The sequence below is a fragment of the Diadema setosum genome, chromosome 2, assembly GCF_964275005.1.
Source record: "Diadema setosum chromosome 2, eeDiaSeto1, whole genome shotgun sequence".
NCBI lineage: Eukaryota > Metazoa > Echinodermata > Echinoidea > Diadematoida > Diadematidae > Diadema > Diadema setosum.
The window spans coordinates 14,952,743-14,979,711 of record NC_092686.1 but is presented as its reverse complement, the minus strand read 5'-3'; the positions used below and the strand labels follow the sequence as shown (position 1 = coordinate 14,979,711).

The following is a 26,969-nucleotide window of genomic DNA, read 5'->3' as shown; positions in this document are numbered from 1 at the left end:
CAAGGAATTTCGATTTTTAAATTGAGATTTAACGCTCTTGTGCACACTTTCGATGGAATATCCGGAAATTTGTTCATCAAAACAGTGTAGGCCTACTAAGTCTAGTATACGGAGGGGAACCGAGCGGGGGAAGGGTGTGGTAGTGGTCTCCCCCTCCAACACAAGGGAAATTTTGCATTTTTATAACTGAAATTCAACATTCTGGTGTACACGTTTGGTGGAATGTTTGGATAATGATCAGTCCCTATATCAACACACAGGTCTGAGCACTCGAGTAGGGAGAGGTTCAGGTTGTACATATAGGATGAGGTGCGGTGTCTTCTCGAGGAAGCTTTTACAGGAAGTTTTTTGCTTGGAATTAAAATGAAATGATCTTGTTAACATTTTGACGAAATATTTTGGAAACTGTCTTTAAAAAAAAATGCAATTAACCTGTGAAGGGAGACGTAGCTGGGGAGGGTTTGGAAGAGGATATCCGCCCAGAGTTCGATATTAAAATCATTATTCTAAAATATATCCGTTCATTAGATTAATTCAATTTGCCTTGCATGCCATCATAATTTTCGTACATATGGGACTTCATGACACAGCTCTTGAAGAAAGAAGTGAAGGTAGGTGATCCACACAATCGATGAGGATTATCATCCATACAATTATCACCATGTTTAGAAAGTAGGCGGTCTGCACTGAAGCATGATTTTCCTGGCAACGTTTAATAAAATTAATAACCCATTACTTCACGTATGATAGGCCTATAAATACGCATTTCCCTTGCTGTGTGAGCGCGTGTTTGTATGTTTCTTTATACTTTCTTTTACTATACACTATATCTCACTTTTTTAACCTTGGTTGACGCGGATCATAAGTCATAAAGGCATAGCGAGAGCAATGGTGCAACATAATTGATCAACCTCTTATTCTTTAATGACTCTATTGTAGACAGGTTATCTTTTAAGCACTTCTCTTGAGGTTTCATGACATGAGAGACTGACTAGTAACAGGGAATCGGAACAAAAAGTATTTTGCAAAAAAATACCATAGACTCTACATAAAGCCTGTAGTTAGAAAAAGAAAAAGATTATTTGCGATAATGGGTAAATTTGGAATATCATATTAGGTGAGGAAAGTTCAAACTCTGATGAATATAGGATCTTACTGACAAAGAGAATATCTCAGAGTGACACAATCAAAGCAATACGTAAAGCCTCTGAAAATTGAAAACTCAGTCACATTTTATGAAGTGCTGTAGTCCCTGCATATACGTAGATAAACGAGAAGGCACGATATTTCAGACCAGGTATGAAACAATTCATTGACACACACAAATAAATAACAATAAGATGGATACTATTGCTATTACACAGCGGTATTTTATTTTCACAACTTTTTATTAGCAAGACAATACTAATATCGGTAAAACAAGTACATTTCTTTAAAATTAAAAAGGTATGAATTTCCTCTCATGTTGCAGAGAGTGATCAGGGGTGTAAAGTAATAAAGAATTTTTGTGGCCATTCATTTTGACCAGACATGAAAATCCTGTAAACGGATATGTTCCACGAAATATGTTCTTGTCGCATATCGGACGGGATCATTTTCCGAGTGGTACTTGCATCAATATCGGTCAAATTCTTGTTATCCGTATGAAGATTATACACTGGAACAACAACAACAACAACAACAACAACAACAGCAACAACATTACATAGCTTATCTATACATTTTAAAAATGAACAATGTATGTGCTTGTTGATAAAAGTAATGGACCTAAATTATGTAAACGTATTCCAATTTGCCAACAACTTCCATTCCCCACACCCATCACTTCCTAATTTCTCTCTCCACCAAACTTTGGAAAAAAATCCTCAGGTCATAAATAAAACACGGGAGCTGTTGCATAATACAAATAATGAATGCTTATTCTAATACTTGGTTATATACGTTATATATGAAATTCCGAAAATCGTTATTTTTGGCAAATACAAATAAAAGCATGATCCCATACCAAGACATGTCGGAGTTAACATTTTTTCTTTTTTCTTTTGGGAGCTTTTACGACAAGTTCTTTTTTTTTTAATCTATACAGCTGAAATATAAGTTTTTGTGTCATTTCTGTGTATGAAATGAATAAGAAATTGTGAGAGCATGACATGACTTGATGATTTGAACATTCATAAAGACTGGCCGAGAAATATTTCCGAAAAAAATGTGACATTTCAAAATGTCGTATCTTCCTTATTTCTTTTCCGATTTTTGTCATATTTGTAACGTTCTGAGGGAATGTTTTTCTCTTTCTTCTGATGTTCATTTATTTTAGGGTGGATTTCCTCTTTTATAAGACGCAAGAGTTTTACGTACGTAGTGTTCCGAACTCTCGGCATGCGTGCAATGAAGCAAATCGCGTGGATCCAAGATTGCACGGTTAAGGGAGCCACAATTGCACGAATAATGACGTAATATTAAAATGGGACAAATTATCAATATCAAACAATCAATCAAATGACAAGGATCTATTTAGGTATTAAATAACACCCAATATTTGTATAGCGCCTTTTCCATATAGGCTGAAAGCGTTTCGACAATTTTAACCAAAGATAAGAAATTAACAATATTTACTGAACAGAACAAACATATAACTAAAGAAACTTTGAAGTTTGTGTCAAATTGGCAGTCGATGGTAACCATCAGTAGTTTATGTGCCTTTGTAAAACCAAAAATAGTGTGAAGACTGATGAATCAAGAACTGGATGAACCGCTGCAACCATCACCCTGTCTGTAACTAAACGTTGCATCATTTTAAATGTTGTTGCTATCGACGAGGGATCTGGTCGAGAGGTTGATCTCTGGGTCATTTACACTCTTGTCTTTCACAACGCTACAGCATGCAGTCTTAAATTTATTTCTGCAGATCACAACCGAGATCACAAGCACTACTAGTATCAAAATCCCTCCAAGGCATCCGCCAACCACGTTCCGAATGAGACCAGATCTCGACGCCGTAGAATCTCGGCTCCCGCTATCCTCTGTAAGTGTTTGCGAGATGTAAGTTGTGGTAGTTGCAAGTGTTTGCAAGGTGTTACGGTAGGTTGTGGTAGTTGTAAGTGTTTGCAAGGTGTCGGTTGTGGTAGTATTGGGTGGCGGCAAAGAAGTGAGGGTGATTTCAGGAAGAGATGGTTCCGGAGCTGGGGGTAAGGCACAGAAGAATAGGAGACAGTGAGAGGTATTAAACCCACCACATGGTACGGTACATAACTTTTTTTTCCCCGACGTTATTTCATAAAGGATTGTTAGATAATTGCAACTGAAGAAATCTTATAGGAAGTTACAATTATGAAAACATGGCACAATGACAGAGCATTTTCTGATGAAGTGTTCCTTTCTTAGATTTTTACGTGTGTCACAGATAATTTCTTACATTTGTTATGCAAGAAAACTGCTATTGCACTTACGGAGGTTGTTTATTTGTTTGTTTGCTTGTTTCTTTTTGCTGGGAGATTTCTGGACAGGGAAGACGTAACAGGTAGAGATTGCATGAAGACACCTGTACATATATATATATATATATATATATATATATATATATATATATATATATATATATATATATATATATATATAATTATTAGAAGATGGATCCAACACGTGGAAAATTCCAAGATGAATATATATATATATATATATATATATATATATATATATATATATATATATATATATATATATATATGTGTATATTATATATAATCTGATACGAGACCTTTATTGCACATGCAAAATTGCTCCTGTTTCAGAATTTTAAAAAGCTTTCTTAAAGGTAACAGGAACACGTTTTAGGGAGACTAAAGCTGATGGAGATCTCTAAATTGTTACATATTTTGTACCATTTCTTCCCTGATTTTGTGCAGATTTAATAGATTCAACTCGTTCCATCCAATCTTTCTCCACTGTAGGATATGCCACAGAATTTCAGAGTTGCCCACTCAAATACTACCTCAGAACATGATGGGTAAATTGAAGAGTATACTTAGGCAAACTTGAGGGTAGATTCGTTGTGCAGCTGACATGGAATCTGTGTAGTTCTTTCATTCAAGACGAGCTGTTCAACTATTAATCACGAGATGCCCTGATGTACCGTAAACTGTCGACATACATTCATGGCAAGAGCTGTTCTTGAGTATACAAGAAAAGCTTCCACGTGGCTTGACCAATATATTTACAGCTAATACATACAAAAGAGATTCTAAAGTAAACTAAATAGCTCAATCAATCAATCGATCAAAGAAATCAGCTAAAGGCAGAGAATTTGGCAATAAAATCTGAACAGCCACCAGTGGCAAACTTAAGATATATGGTAGAGATTCATGGATCCTTACGAAATATATAACTCGTCGATGATGCAATCTCACTGGAGCATGTATCTTATGAGAACATACTATTTTTTGCTTTTCTTTGCTGAAATGTTTCAGCATCAAAGCAAAATTAGCTGGGTGCACATAACAAGATGGATACCCACGAGTTATACAGCCCATAATTTGGTTGGCATTATGGCCTTGAGGTATAGATGTGGAACACATAATTTTTGTGTTTGTCGGACAAAGCGTTGCCATGGTAAGCATAATTTTATTAAGATTTTGTGGATTGAATAACTCCCATAGTATTTAGGCAATTAGTTTTAAAATTGGTATTTATGATGATTTATAGGTGTAGTTATGCAAGACACTCTTTGTGTTTGTATTTGATAAAGTGTTGAAATGGTAACCGTATGTTGTTGTTGTTTTTTTTAATTTAGTGGAGTGAACAACTTCCACAGTTTTGAAGCAATTGAAATCAAATTTGGTAGGCATTATGGCCTTGAGGCATAGATGTGAAAACAAAATGTGGATTAGAAGTGAAAGATCTGCTGAAAGTTGAATTTTTGACAATAAATATAATGATTATAGAATTTATTTAAATGAATGAATTGAATGAGCTATAAATATATGTAATATGTATTATAAATGTAATGTTTATTATTTTCATTTTTCTGAAACAAGTATTGCAAAACATTAATGTTTCATATTATTCGTAATCTGTGACGTATATGTTGTTCAATGAACAATTGTTATCTGTTTGTATCTCTTGTATGTAACGCTGGTGGAAGGCGCATTTCCACATTCGCATTGTGGACAATAAAACAATCAATTCAATTCAATTCAATTCATAAGTCATGCAGTCTACGAGTCATACAGCTCACAAGTCATACAGCCCACTAGTTATACAGCCCACGAGTTCCACACTAAGTAAATAAATCCCACGAGTTCGCCATCAAGTAAAATAAGCCCACGAGTTATACAGCCCATTAGTTCGACTCTAAGCAGAGAAGGCTCACGAAACCGACACTAAGCAAAATAGGCTCATGAGACGGACACCAGTTAGGCAAAGAAGACAGACTAGACGTACAGGATGAAGAGCGCCATCTATAGACCAATTAATTGTATAGGGTATCCGGATTATAAGGAAGATGAAAGATGGAAGTTGAGAGATGAGAGTTGCTATGGTGTTACCCCGTCAGTTGCCCTCCCTCACCCCCTGAAACGTTCAAGATCTGTGTTTGCGTGGTTGAGTGTTTGTGAAAAAAGGCGAGAAAGAAAAAAGGGAACTTACATCCTTTATATCTTCTAGCTAGAAATCGGGAAAGCCTATTAAAAAACAGCTCGATGGCATTATCAAAGATCTAAAATTGAACCATGCATCGTTCTCGTCCTCTTATTTTTCTTTTTTTTTTTTGGGGGGGGGGGTGTGGGGGCCCATAAAGAGTACAATTATACTTTGAAAAAAAAGTGGTAACAATTTTGCTTCCCGAAGCGTAAAAGAACTGCCCCCTAAAAGGCACACGTGTAGAAATACATACTGGATACATACTCGTTGATATGTAGAATGGCGCTGTTCAATTAGTTACAATCCGTCGCTCGATAGCGTGACGAAATTGAACCCGCCAGCATAATATTTCCCCTTCATACAACACCCTATACAGGTACATACTTGTAATTGACATGTAGATGGCGCTGTTCATCATGTCGGTCTCGTGAGCCTTCTTTGCGTAGTGTCGGTCTCGCTGGCTTTTTTTTGCTTAGTGTAGGTCTCGTGAGCCTTCTTTGCCTAGTGTCGGTCTCGTGGGCTTTCTTTGCCTATTGTTCTCGTGAGCCTTTTTTTTGCGTACTGTCGGCCTCGTGAGCCATTATTGTGTAGTGTCGGTCTCGCGGGCTTTGCTTGTAGTGTCTGGTCTCGTGAGACTTTTCTGCCTATAGTGTCGAAGGTCATGCGGCTGCATGACTCGTGAGCCGTAAAACTCGTGGGCTGTTCCACTCATGAACCTATTTTTGATGTCGGTCTCGTGGATCGTATGACTCGTGGGTGTCGGTCTCGTGGGATGACCCCGAAATCACCTAGCGCCAGCTTTTCACTCACTGAAATCATTCTCATGAATGATTAAGCCTCGGAAAGGAAGTCGTTCTCACCTGGTATCTTGATCGCATTCGACGATTTAAATACTGTGCAGTCGTCGCATTCGCTCACCTTCATCTGTTCATGTGCGTGCGTGTGTGTGTGTGTGTGTGAGTATTGTGAGTGTACGAGTGCGTCAGAAATCGCATGTGAATGTGCGAAAAAGAGGAAAACAAGGAAACACATTGTCAGGAAAGTGGTGTGGGGAATAGCAGCACACACTGTCCCTATGATATTCATCAAAATGCATTAGCATAACTAGAGCACTCGCAATCGAGCACATGTATCACCCGATCGAACCCGTCCCATACCCCATCTGGATTACTTTTCAGGCCAGAATGTTGTATAAGACGGAACAAGTGAGGGCGCCACCACCAAAACAATATAGCCATCTTCATTTCACTATAATGCACCTTTTTGCAAAATTTGAAGAAAATCTGATGAGAAATGTGGCTGATAGAGCACACACAAGAAATGTGCACTGGCATCCAAGTCAAAACACTGAGGGCGCCGTCAACACAAACTGTTGTGTCCTTCATGTAGAATGACCACCCATACATCTCCTTAGCAAGTCTGAATAAAATCCATTGAGTAACAATCAAGTTATTGCATAAATAAGCACTTCTGCAAATTTTGACATGATCAGGGTGACCTTTCACCCTGTAAAAGGTAAAACAGTGAGGGCAGCATTATCAATAGGTATAGGTGTATGGATTAGACTACGATACATTAACATACCAAATTTGAAAAAAAAAAAAAAAAAAATCGGTCGAGAAACAAGGCCAGCATCGAACACACAAGCAGACCCTGTTAAGTTTACCCTTTCATGTATAAAGACGGAACAAGCGAGGGCGCCATCACCAAAAACAATAGGCTTCTTCGTCTTACCATAATACACCTTAATGCCAAATTTGAAGATGATCGAAGAACTGCAGCCAGTAGAGCGCTCACAAGAAAATCTCTGCGGCGGACGCGGCGGACGCGGCGCAACGAGGCCAAATCCATAGTATCCTCCGAACTCTGTTCGGGGGATACAATTATGTTCAGCGCATACCTGCTGAGAATAGACATTGTAAAGTGAAATGGTACTGGCACCGTGATGACTAGCAACTTGACTGAACAGCAAAAGAATGACATTATTGAGGTTTGAATTGTACGTCGTTAGTTAACGTCATGACAATTATAATATCTTATAATGCAGAACTTTTAAGTTATCGTATATTACGAAATCTATGAATTTACTCAACAGAAACTAGTAGGTCGAAACAATATGTGGTTAACATTTATATAAGTTCATTCTTCAACATTGTTGTTGTTTTTTTCCTGTGGTATTTCAGTTTGTCAAGACAATCACATCCGTTATCCTTAATTTTTACGCCCATGAATTTTTGAACCTGTAGTTTAAGAAGCTAGCGTTTATGCAGGCCCCATCATATAATTTGTTACTTCTTTAAGATATCTTTGTAGCATAACCAGACCGTTAACATTTTGTGTTCAGTACGTTCTCTATCTTGTAACGTGCAATCCAAAGACATGGTTATATCCATTAAGTTGTATTCTTATTTGTTGTACGATTGTCATGAGAATTTGCTATTCCTTTGAGAAGCATGGGAATATGAAAATAAATTGAAGTGAGCTAAACTGAACATTGTAACAAATGAGGAGAGAGAAACTGCCCAAACACTTATCAATACATATCATCTTTCTCATGTGGCGTGCCAGGATCTGGTCAGAAAATCTACCATATCATTAGCTCAGTCTCAGAGTCGAGTTCATAAATAATGAGTGTACCCGTATGGACAGACGCGGGAACTGCCTCGTACCTGTATTCATTTCTCCATTAACACACATGTTGAAAATAAAGAAAATCAAGAAATATACAATATCCATGTGTATAAAGTATACGATTTACTGTCTTTTGCATTCTAGGAAGACCAAAGTGTTTTATCCCACTCCTGAAATTTGGGTGTCAGCTTAAACTTGGCTCAAAGACCCTTATAAGAAATATGTGTCACCGCTCAAAAATATCCTCATTTTGAAGATTCAACGGAACAAAGTACATGTACATCAAAGTCCCCCCTGAATCAAAAGAAAGTACATCTATCCTCCCCTATACTTGCATCTCAAATCAAATGAACGATGTGAATTACCAAAGCAAAGTACGTGCCATCAGGAACATCATAGAATTTAGCCTCAGTATGAGTCTGAAATGAAAAAAAAAGACATATTGTGACTAGATGACGCATCATGACATGCACATAATAATATTATCTCATTCATCATCTCCGTTTAAAGGGGTCGAACCCCATATATGAGAACTGAGAGAATGCAGCTATTTTCCATATAGCGCACATCAGTGAAGTTGGAGGGAAATATAGGACAATACATTCAGAAGTTTTAATTTTTAAAGTTTCAGTGCCGTCTTTGCTAGATAAGAGACATGCAACAGTTTAGGATGAATATTAGTGTACGACGATTCCCATCATAACATAAAACGAGAATACCACAAAATGGCATTTTTTTTTTAATTAAAAGTCCACATTCCCTTGACTTGGTACTAACATATGGCAAGAATAATGTTATATTCCCCTGCTGTCTGTCAAAGGTTCAATCAAATGCTTTTCCATTAATGCTATTGGAAAACAGAAAATGTGCTTGAATTCTCTGTGTATTTTCTTCATAGCATTGTTCTGCACTGACGTCACGAACTGTTGTAGTTCTCATGAGGCAACGGCGGCACCGTAACTTTCAAAACTGATATCTTTTGAAAAGATTTTCCTATAAACTTCAGTGATGTATAATTCTACTATTTGCTGCAGTCACTCAATCCACATGTATATTTGGGTTTCATTCTCCTTTGAAAAAATACCGTATAAAATTATTGTACACAGTTAAAGTACAAACTTTAATGATATCAATTATTTTTTGTGCTGAGATAATTCCAGTAAATTGCGCTGGTTTATGATTCAATAGATGTGAGTATATTGGGGGTATCTCACTGAGTGGCGAATGTTTGCGAGCGTAAAGTCGTAAACAATTGCAGTCAAATTCGCAAACATTTGTAAGCATGTTGAAACATTTTTTTCTTGTCGCAAAGAAATGTTGAACATGTTCAACATTTCTTTGCGACAAGAAAAACTGTTTACGACAATTCAAACTGTTTGTGAATTAAATTTTGACTGCAATTGTTTACGAATTTGATTGCAACTGTTAACGAACCCTGAAATTCACTAAAATTCGCTCCGCACCCAAGTGATGATGTACGCTTCGTCGTCGTGCTGTAAAAGTAATAATTTCGCGCGAGTAACTCTCCGCACTCGGTCGGGTGAAATTCCATTGCTAGAATCAGGGCGCTTGGATTAAAACCACTCCCAAACACTTTCATACAGGTGAATTAATAATTATCCATCCCGCGCATGTCATTCTCGCAGAAGTGTTTCTGCATGGGCAGTTGTGACATTTGCAACTTGCAAAGAGGGTCAACACTCACAATGTTGGTGTACTCAGGGCCCATTATCTCATATGTGTGGTTATTCTCGAGGTACACCTTGTACTGCACGTCATGGTAGTTTCTGCCTTCCCTAGGACTCACGGAGACGGCTATGGTCCTTGTTCCTCTTGGGGAGACCAGCGGCCGCGGTTTCGGCACCCAGTGCTCCATGCTGGACACTGCGTATTTTACAGCAAAGGGTATAATGTGTAAACAAATCAAGATGTATTCTTATATGGGACTCTCAAAATAATCCTTTTCTGTGCGTACCAACATTTCAAAATAGAGGGGAAAATCAAACCTACTTTTGCTAGTATGTAGGCTCCTAGCACTTGTTTCTCCTGAGCATAAAAATGTACGTTCTATATGCCGTGTGCGGGACTGGCTATTCAGGATAATCATCGTCATCAACATGCCCACAAGAAGTATACGTATTTGTATACAGGGTGTTGCAATAATGACATAAGGAAAATAACTGATTAGAAGGGGCAGCATTGTCACGCTATCGAACGCGAGATTTACTGAAACTTCTACCATTCTATTTGTTTATTTTTAATCTATCTCGAATACCAAAGACAACTTAAACATGACGGCATTGCATTTTAAATGAGTTCTGCACCAACTCACCACGACACAGTGCAACTGTTCCTTCTTCTCTACAACCTGAAAGCGAGAAGAGAAACGTGATAGGGCATAAAAATGACAACAGTAGTACTGATTATCACCTGACGTCATAATCAAGATTTATCAATCATAAGTGATCATATTAATCGCACTGACAATGACTAATATAAACTACCTCCACAACTGCATGCTATATTCCTCTTACTTCACAATGCCAATGGTATTATAAGAAAAGTTTGCTACAGTGAACTACTTTGAATGCAACATAATTGCAAAATATTGCTCAGTGATTGGATGAAAGTTATCGTATGACCAGTCTCTTGGTTTGCATAAAACCCAAATTTTCTTTGAACTATTATAGACCGACCGCTCAACTTGCACTGCAGGTGTATTACAAATTAAGTTTGTATGTTGTTTTGTGTGGTTCACTTTGCTTGAGCGTGATGGGAGTCTTGCAGAAATGGCTGCTGCAAAATCTAAATCATGTCACCATTAAATTTTACAAAACAAATAATGCACATTACTTCGTCGAGCGTTCGTAAAGTAACAGCCCAAAGATATGGTGGTTAGTACTTACAAGTGCCCTGTGTCACGTGCATCATTTGCATACTTAGGCCTACGTATCATTATTTCTTCTCATTGTAATTACCTATACCTCAAAGTGGTGGCAAGACGTATGCATGCTAACTCACTTGGCAGAGTGATTCTCTCTTCAGCCCTGTTTGAATCTCTGTTGTTGTGAGGTAAACTCCGAACTCTTACCGAATACTCCATGTCAGGCATTGAGAAGTTGCCAAAGAGACAACTCACTGAAAATTTGCTCTGACATCGGGAGACAATGAAAAAAAGAAAGCAACAAACAAAAAACAATTGCATTTTCATACAGATTCATCCGTCATAAACGTGATAAAAGTAAAAATCATACATATAAATACATAATTGTATATAAATTTATATATAATTATATATATATATGTATAATCATATATATATAATCATATATATATAATTATATATCATATATATATATATATATATATATATAATGTATACAGTAAGTTGCTCAAATTTGATATCGCTTTTATCATCAGAATGTATAATTTACACAAATTTAACTGCAAATATAGAAATATTATGACATATTTTGACTATACAATCTGGTTTCATATAATTTGCCAAAGATTTTATCTACGTTACAGGAAGCGGGAACGATATTATACTGGTTCTATTGGTTCATATTATACTTTCCTAATATTCCTAATAATGTTTCGGGAAGTCATGTTATTATACAAAATGTTATTTGTATGTGATAGGTTTTTTCTTTTTTTTTCAATTCTACAATTTCACTGGTCTCTATAATAAATCCAGAGCCATCTATGACATCCTTCACGTATTCATTCTTATTCCTGAAACCCTTCTCCTCCATCAGATTACCAGATAAGGTGGCATACCCAAACATAAATCGGTGGGGGTGAGTAACTGAGACAGGAAAATTAAACGTTAAAGGGGAAATCCAGTCCAAATATAAGTTAGTCTGATAAGAAAGTGTAAAATATTACGATTTTGATTGAAATCGGGTGAAAAATAAGGAAGTTATGACATTCTGAATTTTCCATAATTTTTCAGGAAACAGTTCTTGAACGGTCAATATGAATACGCAAATGGCAAAGTGAGCATGTCATACCCTCACAACTTGCCATATATTTGTACATAAAATTTTGAAATTTCCAGTTTTTCATTCAAACGCAATTATGCCCGAGGCTCAAATCCTGATATATCTAACTGATCACTATTCTGAAGTTATTCAACCAGGAATAACATTGTGTTTTAGCCTTCAATGACAGAAACAATGAATTTTCGTCATTTTTTGTACACGATCAATGGAAAATTGTGAGGTTATGACATGGTCAGCTCACTCATTTGCATATTCATATCCACTGTGCAAGAACTGTTTTGCAGAAATACGCAAAACTTCAAAATTTCATAACTTCCTTATTTTTCATCTGATTCCAGTCAAGTTTTCACCATTGAATTCGAAAGATTTTACTCTTTTTTATCAGACTAACTTATTTTTGGAATGGATTTCCCCCTTTAAGGAGGAGATGCTCATGGAGAAAGAGGGTTAGGGACGATTAAGGAAAGGAGCTGCTGACTGTGACAAAGGGAGATACTTGCATAGTTAGTATCACTCGCATACAACAAACCATACTGCTCCCTATATTATGGTCACTAACCAGTTGGAAAACTTCGTAAACTGGGTATACATGAATATGTATGGTTTGTCAAACCATTGCCGTCATTTAGCGAATACCCCACAATTCCTTTAATTTCACGTCTATTGTGCACAGTTTGGTCTAAGATGGTTCACACGCATCATTTAAAGGGTTACATGAAGCCGCGGTTCCATGACATTTGCTCCGGCGACATATGCTCCGACGACAAATGCTCCGAAAAATGCGACAAATGCTCCGCGACATTTGCTCCGCGACAATTGCTCCGCCGAAATTTGCTCCGCCGACAAATGCTCCGGCGACATTTGCTCCGCCGACAAATGCTCCGGCGATATTTGCTCCAGCGACATTTGCTCCGGCGACGTTTGCTCCTATGACAAATGTTCCGGCGACATTTGCTCCAGCGACGTTTGCTCCGGCGACAGTTTGCTCCGACGTCATATGATGTAAAGGTCTGAAGGTACACACAGGTACAAAATTTGCTCCGGCGACATTTGCTCCGATGACAATTGCTCGAAGGACATTTGATGCAAATAAGGTCTGAAGGTACAGACAGGTACGACATTTGCTCCTCCGACATTTGCTCCGGAGACAAATGCTCCGGCGACAGTTGCTCCAGCGACAAATGAAAGTTAAGAACATCAAACACGACACCGTCAGCGTTGGAATAAAAATTAAATTAAAATTGAAATGCATTAACTTTAAGCGCCCCGTCCAGCAGGGGCGAAAAATTTTGCAATTTTCAGTTATATTATTGACAAGTTTTAGACGAGAAAAGTGCCTTATTGTTTAATTTTGTCTTTCATTGACTGATTTATCAATTATTTCTTAACCTTCCGGGGGCACATTCGTTCCCCCCGAAGAAAAATTCTTGGGGGGGGGGGGGGGAGGGCAAGGGCCCACTCTGTCTCCAGCTCCGGCGCCCATGTGTTCAATTCAATTCAATTCAATTCAATTCAATTCAATTTATTGATCTGATCCAAACAAAAAGGATTACAATACATTTTCGACAAATAGTATAATTTTTATGACTTTCATAATTGAGGAAATAACGAAATAATATGACTTTCACAATTTTCAAAATAACAAACTAATATGACTTTTACAATTGACAAAATAACAAATACATGAATAGCAAAATCAGGAAATACGTATCGATGAAACATTACCATTAACATAATTCAGCGAACTGTTACATTGCTAAATCAATTATAGTGTTATCAAAGTAATAAGTGGGGTATCATGATGATTAACTACCGAAATAAAATCGTAGATTTCTTCTGGCCATGTTTTAACACCTCCCCCCCCCCCCCAAAGAAACCCAATAACAAATCCATTATCCACGTATTCTTTTTCGCACTAGGAAATAATGTAAATTTTAGATCCACATATAGGTTTATAATCAGGGGGCAATCGTTTTTTTTTTTTTAATCCTCGCTTTTTCTCTTCTCCTTTCCCTTTTCTTTTTGTTTCTTTATTTTTTTTCTTTCTCTTTCTTTCTTTTTTTTTTATAGCAAAATCATAGGGGGCGCCTTGGCGCCTCCCTGCACCCATACATAAATAAAAAACAAACCAGTAAACAAACAAAACAAAAAGCCCGTTAGGGATGTTTTGGATTGCGTGTACGCTTTAAACAAATACCCTTGTCGCTGGCCATTTTTTTTTCAATGTACTCCTGCTCTTAGCATGAAAGAGAGATATCACAAAGGGTTGTTGTTTTTTAGGGTTAGCTCAATGAGGTTATTAGGTGATCTCTTTTAGTTGCAGGATCGTTGACCAGAACAATTTCTATCGACATGTTTTGTGTTGTCTCTAATTTAAATCAACTTCGGATCCTGAAAGAAATTTTGAAATGGTCTTGTAACTAACAAACAGTCAAACAACATCCCAATTTGAGGAGAATTTTTGCTTTGCATTCTTTGGACTGTGTTTCTCGCATATATTTTGCTTCTGCTGAACGCATTTTTGTAATTTGTTGACGACACCACGCTTCATTCCGAAAAAGAGTACTTATGGCAAAGAAGCGAAGGAGTAGTAATTGCAATGGAGCCATAGCCAGTCATGGACACCCAGCGTGCGGCAACCCTGATGGACGAGAAAAAAGGACTCTAGCTTTTTTTCTTTCCTCTTTCCTTTTATATTACATTTTCCTTGAAAAAAAATATTTTCCCTTTCTTCTTTCTCATTTCGTCCTTCTGTTTTCCTCTTCTTTCTTTTCCCTTTCCCTTTCCCTTTCTTGCTTCTTTCCTCTCCTTTCATTTTCCCTTGTGAATTTTTGCATTTCCTTTGTGAATTTTTGAAATTCATTAGGGGCAGTCTAGCCCCTGCCCCTTCCCCGCTGTGACGCCACATAGTAACTAGGTATGATCGAAAGCAAAAAGTCTATAGAATAAAACTGCACAAGTTCGGTCGAGATGAAAACAATTCAGGAAACAGAATAACATGATAGGGAACGAAAGTATGAGACGTCTTCAAATAATAATTATTAGATAGTCATTAAAAAACTACAGATTTCTCCTTATTTTGTTTATCAAGAGGGCCCACCGTAAGTCCGAAAAAAAGTTCTTTCTGTAGAAAGTCGCAGAGAAAGTGAGTCTGAATAAAAGAAAAATACCAGAAAGAAAGAAATCAAAGAAAATAAAGAAAAAAAATGAACACAAAGAAAGAAGGAATTAAAGAAAGAAAAAAGAAAAATAGAAAAAAAGAAAAGAAAGAATGAGTAAAAAGAAGAAGGAATTCAGAGAAAAGAAAGAAAGGAAGAAGAAACAAAGAAACAAAGAATGAACGAAAAAAATAAATAAATAAAAAAGAAAGAAAGAAAAAAAGAAAGTAAAAAACGAATGAAGAAAGAAGGGGAGGAGGGAAGGAAAGGAAAGAGAGAGAGAAAGAAAGAAAATGAATGAAGAAAGAAATGAAGAGGAAAGAAAGAGAGAAAAAGAAGATAAGAGAAAGAAAGAGAAAGAGAAAAAAGAAAGATAGAATGAACACTATCTTAACATGTATACAAGTTTGAGTTGGTGTGAATTACGTGTTATGCGTTGCGCTACGTCATCGTGCAGAACAAATTTGTTTTGTGTGTGTGTGGGGGGGGGGGGTGCGGGTGTGTGGGGGTGTGGGTGTGTGTCAAGGAGGGGATTATCTACAATAATTCGATATACGTGCGCTATATATCGTATAGTCTTTTCCAAACCGTTACGAATAATGTCCTGAAACAAAAGCTTGACAAGCACACAGTTTGAATATCCAACGACGAACAATAATGGGGGAAATGTGACAAGATTGAATTATCACGTTACGCAGCTTATAACAATGCAATATACATGATTATGAGTAAGGGAGTATACAAAATACGAAGATTACATTCCTGCAATACCAATTATTAATATCAAGAAAATGCGATCTAACATTTTTCTTGAAACATTGACCTTCAATCTATTGTGTCACTTTCAGGAAAGTTCCAGAGACTTGGATCAGTATGTGAAAGCGTAATTTGAGTTAATGATATTGTGAGAAGAAGAAAATATGGGTTTCCTTGTTTAATTGTGTATTTTTGTTATTTCGTTTCATTCTTTCGTTATCTTTATTAAGGATTCCTCATTTGATCTTTCAAAAGTAATTTAAAAAGAGTCAATATGCAATAACTATGAATAAAACAAACACAGAAACAAAAACATGTATCATTCTTAGGAGAAGTCCAGGAAGATTTTTTTTTTTCCGCCGGAGAAATTGTGAGGAGGGCATTTTTCACCCTTGAAATTGTCTCATCTTCTAAACAAATTTCGTCTGATATAATTTCACCAGATCAATTATCGAACCGTTGGAACGAATTATAGTCGGAGGACCGTCCGAGCAAATGTCTCTGGAGCATTCGTCGCCGGAGTAAATGTCTTACCTTTGTATAGCAAAGGTGGTACAAGAAGTTTTCGTAGGAGCAATATTGTCGTTGGAGTAAATGTCGCCAGAGCAAATGTCGTACCTGTCTTTACCTTCAGACTTTTGCATCATATGACGTCGGAGCAAATGTCGTAGGAGCAATTGTCAGCGGAGCAAATGTCGCACCTGTCTGAAGGTACAGACGTACCTTCAGACTTTTGCATTAGGCCTATATGACGTCGGAGCATTTGCGGTAGGAGCAATTGTCGCCGGAGCAAATGTCCCCGGAGCAATTGTCGTAGGAGCAATTATCGCCGGAGCAAATGTCGCCGGAGCATTTGACGCCAGAGCAATTGTCGCCGGAGCAAATGTCCCCGGAGCAATTGTCGCACATTAGGAGCAATTGTCGCCGGAGCAATTATCGCCGGAGCAAATGTCGCCGGAGCATTTGACGCCAGAGCAATTGTCGTAGGAGCAATTGTCGCCACAGCAAATATCGCCGGAGCATTTGTCGGCGGAGCAAATGTCGCCGGAGCATTTGTCGCCGGAGCAAATATCGCCGGAGTATTTGTCGCGGAGCAAATGTCGCGGAGCATTTGTCGCATTTTTCGGAGTAATTGTCGTCGGAGCATTTGTCGCAGGAGCATAATCCATCATGTCGTGTCACCCATGAAGCCACATACTATACTTACCCCTGCATCTGCCGCTGTCAGGGATCGGGTGAAATACACGTTGAAGCAAAATTGACTTGACACACAGGCCGAACTCGCACATAAGACTTTCACCTCAAAGCCGGTCAAATTATAAATGTTGACTGTTGGACAGAGGGTAAACGACAATAGGTGAGTTTAGCAGAAAAGTCATACCCAATTCTCTGCTTCATTGCACGTAATGACATAGCAAAATCAATCGAAAAGAATTGTAAAAGTTTCACTGAAATCTTACAAGATAACTGTAGAAGTTGTGGAATTACAGTGTTAGTCATAGTTTTGAATTTTTCAAAGGTGTATTTCAAACAGTGATGATATCATCACCGCACAAGTTTTCCACTAACTTACGCCTAAACACAACTCTTTGCTTGTTCATTTAACATGAGAATTGAATAAAAAATGATAAGAAGACATCATTATTACGTTGTGCATCAAACAACTCTGGTATTATGCCTATTGTCTTTACTAAAGATGACTACCCTCATGAGCGAAGGGGGTTATAGTTGCTATTTGAACAATATCGTTTTGCGTATTATACATTGTACAAACCAATGGGATATTGTCAGGCAAAAACAGCATCGTCTCATCTTCGTTGCAAAGGTGACTGTGATTAACATCATTATTTTGCAAACAGACAAAGTTTTCACATTCTATTATACAATTCAAAGCGTAGATCGGTTTTTGTTGAAGCTGCCTACATTACTCTATACGTTATGATGTCCTTTCACCGATCGTTATAGCACTGCAACATGTTGGTCTGTCCAAAAACCATAAAGACACAAAGTCATGTTGCACTCTTCTTCACTGATAATGCTGTAGGGCCTACTATACCGGAATTAAAGGGATGGTAAGGAGATAAGGATTTGGCTTTTAACTTTTTGCGAGATACCAAGAAACCACTTGTGAAATAATACAGAGCATACCATTCTAAGATGATTTCAAAGTTTCTTATATGGAAATCGGTTTGGAATGACTGAGAGATCCAAATACAAAGAAAAACAAAGCGATCCTAATAAAAGGTGAGTCATACCTAATATTAGGATTGCTATGTTTTGGACATCCTCAGCCATTTCAAAACCAATTTTCATCAAATAAACGTTGAATCCCTCTTGGAATTAGATGCTCTTTCATTTTTCATATGAAGTTTCTCATTATTTCACCAAAAAAAGTTAGAAACCTGAAGTTAGGTCTCAATCAAATAGTATTAACAATAAAAGAACAACGTAACTGCACATATACACTTGCTCCATAATTCATTGTTGCACTGATGCATTTTGTACGTACCCCACACCGTTATACAATTCAATATGTATTAAACGATTTTTAATGAAGTATAAGCCATATGCATTTCCAGAGGCCGTCATCGAATTCAAACTTCACCTTAAGATGGCGGTCTCCTGCATTTTGTTTGTAATAATTCAATTAAATAATCAATGTCTTCCAATTGTTGTTGTATGATTGCAAGTCACCTATATGTATAATATTTAGTTACTAGTACATCATTATATGAGTATATTTATATTCATTTTCTGTTGGATGTAATATGATTAGTATTGGAAAATTTTGCTTGTTTCGTTGTATATACTTTGTGAAAAATGCAGAAGTCAAATCAAGTCAAATAAGTTTAAATCAAATCAAATCAAACCAAAACCATACATACCATCCCTTTAAGCTTTGATTTAAACCAGGCATCTGCTACTTACTGGGTTACCAGCAAGGAGTCCGTTTTTCAATTTACCGACCTACCCTCTGAGGCATACCACGTAGCAGCAATGTTGAGGTAGATCAAGTTATCGGGGCCAGCCTCAGCTTCAGACTGCAGAGTAAAATTGACCGGTTTTCCCGGGGCTCTACGAGTGGCCACAGTCCTGCCAAATGCGCAAGCTGGAAAATTGGAAAATTTTTGTATTGAAAAAGATGTGTTGTTCATCAACAATCCATCATCTGTTCATTCATCAACTTTGTATTCAATTCTTATATGAAACTGGAAAGGGAGCTACGTCGAGTAAGTTTGGACAATTAAGGGACAGAGAAAGCATCTATAGTTGAGGATGGGTACAAGAAACCTTGGAACAGCTGGTGATCTGAAAACCATGATGGGATTTCCGATTCCGGGTAAAATGTCAGCGGTAAAAATGTCAAGGGTTAAGTACCAATGGTAAAAAGTCACTCGTACAATTTCGCAGGTAAAAATGTCACGGTGAAAATATCAGGGGTAAAAAGCTCAAGAGTAAAAAATATCAGCGGTATATATAGAAATGTCAAGGGTAGAATGCCAGACGTAAAAATTATTGTTCTTGGAAAAAATGTCAAAGGTAATGTCAGCTAGAAAGTAACGGGTAAAATGTGGAGGGTAAAACGTCAGATAAAACGGAGCTGTGAAATTGTCAGAGGTAATAGTCGACAATGAAATAATGACACCGGATGTTTCAGCAACTCTGAAGCTTCACTTGTGCAGAGTTCCACCCGCCCCGACCCGCCCCTCTTCGCCAAAGAAACTGACATTTTGTCTTCCACCATTAAATCTATATTTTCCAGTTGAAGAACCCCAATTGGGCTTAAGGAAAATGTAGGGATTAGGATAGGAGTTAATGGTCTAGTTCAAATAAGGGCTTATGATTAAGTTATTAGACGAAATGGGCTATGGAAGCAAGTTTAATGAAGTGAAGACCAAACGACAATAACCACTTCAACACAATGTAAGGCTACCGACTAGCTACATGAAAGCAATATTGTGTTTGGTTCGTCTAAACTATCGGCTTTAAGACTAGAATTATCGTTCCCAATGGCTATCGCACATTTTGCTGGACGACAAGAGGTTTCATGTTTTCATCTGCAATTCAGGAAATAACCTCCCCAACCCAGTCATTGACAGGCTATCCGTCTGGCTTTGATTTATATGTGAAGATCATGTTACTTTCTTTGTAATGGCTGATAAATCAAAGCCATTACTTATTATGTATAGTTCTTACAAGTCCCATACAAAGGCTTTGCGCATCCGACAACTATGCAAAAGTGTATTTCTCTTCCTGGTTTGAAGTACCTGTGTGGGTGTAAATGTAAACAGTGAAGCAATTTGTAATCTTGAAGGATTTTACATGATTAAAGGCCAATGTTCGTGTTTATAATGAAAATTATAGTAATCGTAATGATAGTATGAAATCATGACAACGGAAGAATAATGACAATTACAATAGTAATACACTGCATTGTAAAGATGATTAAGAAATATTTGTAATCTTGAGCGATCGGTACAGGCGGAATCGTTGACATTGTCAACCCGATTACCCGAAAACCTGACACATTCTGAGATTCTTTCTCCGGCATCATCGGGCGCAGTGGGCGAAAATGAAATAAGGTTTGTTTATCCCGAATGTTCTTTAATCCGAAAAAAAAAAAACCGGAAAAAGTGTGAACTAACAAACCTTTGAAATTACGAACTGTAACCGAGCATGGTTCAGGTCCGTTCTTTAAGATCAAACAGATTTAGATAACGAATGATTCCACAAATCAGAATGGGAGCCGACAAGAAGGAATTTCGGTATCACGACTAATCGCACCCCGAAAAAAGGGGGAAGAAATAGGGAAAAACCTATAATTGTCTCCATCATATTGTATACAACATGTATAAACGAGATAGCGGGTCGAGAAATGAAAATAAATACAAGGTCTCTACACGAGGCTCATCACCACGAAACAGAATGTTGAAAGCTGCTTAATAATTTTGTTACTGTGCTGTTCTGCAATTAGCATACGTTCAGTGCATCTTATGCATAAAATCATATATTTCCCCTTGACATCTTTGCTTGTGATATTTTTACTCCTAACATTTCAACCTCTGACGTTTTAATCCCTGAAATTTTTACCCCTGACTTAACCATTGACATTTTTACTTTTGACATCTTTAATGCTGACATTTTTAGCGACATTTTTACCACTAACATTTTTCCTCTGACATTTATCATACCCGTGACAATTTTACCGCTCACATTTTAACGCCTGACATTCTACCCTTGCCACTTTTATCCTCGACATATTGAACACTGATATTTCAACGCGTGACTTTTTTACCGCTGATAATTTTTACCGGCACCGACATTTTCATATGGAAGGGGATACCATGTCACAAATACTGACACATTTATAACTTACGTAGAGTAATGATACACGGAACTGTCCCTGAATTGGGTTGGTTGGCTGCTGGGTCCTGAAATGAATTTGATAATAAGAGCAAAATATCATATTGCAAATTCATCAGATATAAAAATATGTATAGCCCTTAAATCTCTTTCCAAGAGCAAAGTTAAGAATTTCCACCTTAAAAATGTAGCGGAGATATATAACCTACGGTACCTTTCAGGGAGACAATATCACTGGTGTTCTTAATTTTCCAAGGATGAGTCCACTTGTCAAATGAATGACAGTATTTGAAAGTAAAATGTAAATCAAATATTTTTCGTGTTTTAGAGTTCAAAAATCTTTAATATTACATTATAAGTCTTGAGATGTTTAATGATACACTACACCATCTGTTACAAACTATGACAACAGAATCATAATTCTTTACTCTACTTTTATCAACAAGCTAATTATCACAACTATTACTACAACTCAAAAGAGAAATTAAGGGGTAATGTTTTGATCAGCCTTGGTCATTTTGGGGGTAAATTTAAAAAAAGCCATGAAAGATTACATATGGTTGATGACAACAGTAAGATGAAACAGCTAGGTCCGTAGCTTACATTAGCAAGAAAATGCCTTTTTGAGTCTAAGCCTAGACGCATTATCTGACTTGAAATAGAGACGCTGGAGTATGTTTTTCGTACCGTGTTGTTGCCAAGGCGATGCCCCGAAGTCTCTTGACCTATGACATGCACACTCATCGTCAATTGAAATAAACAGCTCTGACGCAGGCATGAAGACGCATACCGTAAAACATGGTCTCAACATTTTTAATGACAGTCAGAGGTTTCATTGCCAAAATTCTTACATAACCTTTATATGTTGGCAGGAGAAGGTTTTAATAGCAGATTAATGTGCACTTTACAAGTGGACGAATCAGCAACGATTCCCGTCTGCTGTTGTCTTAGTTAGAAGCCCATGTATATGAACGTGCATGCTCATAAATTGTCACTTCGATCATTTCAAGTTCTTCAAATGTGTACATACATGTATGTCATTCTGCGCAGCAAATTACAGGACATGACAATTGTTTATACATTGTCATTGCTGAATGATTTATATTATGTGAGGAGGAAGGCACCATGGAAGCCGGAGATGAGCATAGAGATTGAAATAACAAACGCGCAGTAAACCAGTTTCCCCACCAGAAACAGCCGTAACTCGATCCGTTTGATTTCTGCGATTTGTTGAAGTCCACTTGTTCTCGTTACATGAGTATATCTGTGTGTATTCAGCAACGGCGTAAATCCATACTGAGGAGTGGGGGGGATGGTCACCATCACCACGATTACAAGCCCATAACCGGACCGGCGCAGCCTTTTTTTTTTTTTTTTTTTTTTTTTCGGGGGGGGGGGGGGGTGGGGGGGGGGGAAGAAGCTTTGTGCCCCCCTCCCCCCCCCCCCCCCCACACACACACACTTTACAGGGATCGGATGCCCCACTCTTTTGCATGAAATATAAAGTGGGAGAAAAGTGGCAGCAACAACATAAAGACTTTTTGTTCTTGTTGCTTTTTTTTTTGCTTGTCAGACGACTTTCGGCGGAAAATCAGACCTTAAAAGTATGAAAACATCTTTTTTTTTTCTTGAAATATCCGTGAGAGGGAGCGGAACGACCGAACGGGGGAAGGGTGTGTAGGGGGGGGGGGGTATCCCTCTCCCACACGAGGAAGATTTTGCATTTTCAGACCTGAAATTCAGCGATCTGGTGCTCACTTGTGGTGAAATTTTTTTTTTCTTTAAAAAAAAAACAAAAAGAAAATGAAATATTCACAATATATTATTGAATGACAAAATCGTGGTATTTCAGCTCTTGCTGTGCGACATCACTGTGAAGGCCTACTAAATAATGGGGCCTATCATCGGCGTAGACAGGATTTGATTTTAGGAGGAGCGGTTATGTGAGGGAACGAATCAAGCGAGGGGGGAGGGTATGGTAGGGGGGTTTCCCCCTCCTACGGTGAAATCTCTTTGCGTTGAAAATTTTGACATTTTTCAGTCCAAAAACTGCCGTTTGTAGCTATATTCTTCGCTTTGGAAATTAAGGGGGGCACACCAGGCGCAACTGCTCTCAATCACTGGCAGCAACATCAGGAGAATGGCATAGCAGTTAAATGCGAGCGAGCGGGGCGTGCGAGCTTGAAAATTTTGACATTTTACAGTCCAAAGACTGCCGTTTGTGGCTGTATTTTTTCGCTTTGGAAATTAAGGGGGGGCCGCATCAGACGCAACTGCTGGCAATTACTGAAAATTTTGATATTTTACAGGCTAAAAACTGCCGTTTGTAGCTATACTTTTTCGCTTTGGAAATTATGGGGGCACACCGGGCGCAACTGCCGGCAATCGGGCAGCAACATTAGAATGGCATAACGATTAAATGCGAGCGAGCGAAGCGAGCGAGCATGAAAATTTTAACATTTTACAGGCTAAAAAACTGCCGTTTGTAGCTATACTTTTTCGCTTTGGAAATTTAGGGGGGGGGGGCCGCATCAGACGCAACTGCTGGCAATTACTGGCAGCAACATCAGGAGAATGGCATAGCAGTTAAATGCGAGCGAGCGGGGCATGCGAGCTTGAAAATTTTGACATTTTACAGTCCAAAGACTGCCGTTTGTGGCTGTATTTTTTCGCTTTGGAAATTATGGGGGCACACCGGGCGCAACTGCCGGCAATCGGGCAGCAACATTAGAATGGCATAACGATTAAATGCGAGCGAGCGAATCGAGTGAGCTTGAAAATTTTGATATTTTACAGTCCCACATGTCCTTTGTGGCTGTACTAGTATTTTTTCGCTTTGGAAATTAAGGGGGGGGGGCGCACCGGGCGAAAACTGCTGGCAATTACTGGCAGCAACATCAGGAGAATGGCATAATGATTAAATGCGAGCGAGCGAAGCGAATGAGCTTGAAAATTTTGACATTTTCCAGTCCCCAACACTGTCGTTTGTGGCTGTATTTTTTCGCTTTGGAAATTAAGGGTGCGCACCGGGCAAAAACTGTTGGCAATTACTGGCAGCAACATCAGGAGAATGGCATAATGATTAAATGCGAGCGAGCGAAGCGAGCGAGCTTCAAAATTTTGACATTTGACAGTCCAAAAACTGCCGTTTGTAGCTATACTTTTTCGCTTTGGAAATTTAGGGGGCACACCGAGTGCAACTGCCGGCAATTACTGGCAGCAACATCAGGAGAATGGCATAGCGGTTAAATGCGAGCGAGCGGAGCGAGCGAGCTTGAAAATTTTGACATTTTACAGTCCAAAGACTGCCGTTTGTGGCTGTATTTTTTCGCTTTGGAAATTAAGGGGGCACACCGGGCGCAACTGCCGGCAATTACTGGCAGCAACATCAGGAGAATGGCATACTGATTAAAATCTAGCGAGCGAAGCGAGTGAGCTTGAAAATTTTGACATTTTCCAGTCCTAAAAACTGTCGTTTGTAGCTATATTTTTGCTTTGGAAATTAAGGGGGGCGCACCGGGTGCACCTGCTGTCAATCACTGGCAGCAACATCAGGAGAATGGCATAGCGGTTAAATGCGAGCGAGCGGAGCGAGCGAGCTTTAAAATTTTAAAATTTTACACTCCAAAAACTGCCGTTTGTAGCTATATTTTTCGCTTTTGTTTGTCCCACTTTTATTTGAGAACCATCCCCCCCCCCATCGACGCCTCTATACATATTAGGTTGCTTTTGTAAAGTGAAAGATCTGCTGCACACTCTTTGATAAATTAGGGAATATACGTCTATGTCAAAAGTGTACAAAGTTTATCCCTTATCCTGTATAGCGGACCTTTTGCATGTTCATGATTGCAATACAACGATCTGGTGCATAGTTCTGGCGATATTTGGACAATTTTCCATTAAGAAAGTTCGAGATTTGTCCTCATCTCGGGAATAGCTTGGGGGATAAATGATTTGTCTCTCTAAACACTTCCTTTGGGGCGGGGCAAATGCCCCTTTGCCCCCATAGATTCGACGTTCCTGATCTTCCCTTGGTATGCCCATAGATGTATCCTGACTGAGTCATCAGTCACTGTCGTTTCTCAGGAATGATTCAGGAAATGGAGGGGATTCAATTATGGCGATAAAGTTGTTGTTATTGTTTGTTTGTATGTTTTCGTACATATTTTGCAGATGGTCCCCAGTTACTCGCGTCATAGCATGTTTATATGTAGACCTATACTATTTGACGTTGTCAACGCCTGAGCCATACCTTACAGTGTATGTCGATGTTACTTTCTTCGCGAGCGAGCGAAGCGAGCGAGCGCTTGAGAAAATTATACATTTTCCTACAAGATAGAATACTGTTCAGCTCTGTTACCTGTCTGAAGGCCGGCGTACAAACGTCATGCAATATGCCAAAATTGATACAATCACATTTCTGCTTCCTCCATTTTTCCCCCTCAAAATTCATGGGGGGATGATTGTACAGGCCATCCCCCCCTCCTCCATTTCAGGGGGGGGGGGGGATATATCCCCCCCATCCCCCCCGGGATTTACGCCCATGGTATTCAGGGAGGTGAGACACTTCTCACCTCCCTGGTGTATTAGACGATGTTCAATGTGTGTAGTACATCTTTCTTGCTGTGCAACGATGAATACGCGGTACACGTATATCATCGGACAAGAGGAGATTCTAATATTAAACGCAATGCATGCTTGACATTACGATCGATCGATGAAACTCAGATTTTTTTTTTCTTTTCGCTCCTCTAAAAGTATAATTATCAAAAAGTCGATATGGCTACTCAAAAAAGGTATATGGGTGAGGATGAGAAGCACAATATTTGATATTCATCCGCAATTTGAAAATTGTAAATAATAATAATAATAATGATAATAATAATAATAATAATAATAATAATAACAATAATAAAAAATTATGATAATAATGATAATAATAATAATAATAATAATAATAATAATAATAATAATAATATAAACCTCTTCTTGCCCTTAACTCAACTCAGACACTCTTGTTCCCTTCATTGCAATGCATATTTCCTTCTTATTTTAAAATAACTCATTAATGACTGACAAACAATTCCTACAGATGAATGCATTCCCAGCAATTGATACTGATGGTGACTTTTGATGTTTTTCATTATACATACAACGTCAACTGTAACAGTAGGCTGAAAGTCATGCTCAATCAACGATCGAGCAGCCAACGCAAATAAGGTTGTAGCTAGATCTAACTTGGCCAATGTCGAACCATGCAAACAATCATAATCTCTCGAACAGCTGTTTTTTGGAAACTTACCTCGCACAAACTGGTACAGATAGGAAAGACGTCGCTGCTGTATACAGCTAAACGCGCCGTAGCCAACAGCAGCAGTGAAAACATCGAACCAGCAGCGTATCTTCTTCTTGCTGGCAT

General features: G+C 38.3%; 1 protein-coding gene across 1 annotated transcript; it reads right to left on the bottom strand.

Moving 5' to 3' along the window:
• Positions 1 to 1,417: 1,417 nt before the first annotated feature.
• Positions 1,418 to 26,969, bottom strand: LOC140240105 (uncharacterized). Its single transcript, XM_072319917.1, has 10 exons — positions 26,853 to 26,969; positions 21,564 to 21,618; positions 19,158 to 19,295; positions 17,394 to 17,515; positions 11,290 to 11,419; positions 10,601 to 10,636; positions 9,974 to 10,152; positions 8,634 to 8,687; positions 6,498 to 6,561; positions 1,418 to 3,074 (listed from the first exon to the last, which is right to left on the bottom strand). The coding sequence occupies exons 1-10, from the start codon at positions 26,967 to 26,969 to the stop codon at positions 2,797 to 2,799; spliced, it is 1,173 nt and encodes a 390-aa protein (XP_072176018.1). The 3' UTR covers positions 1,418 to 2,796.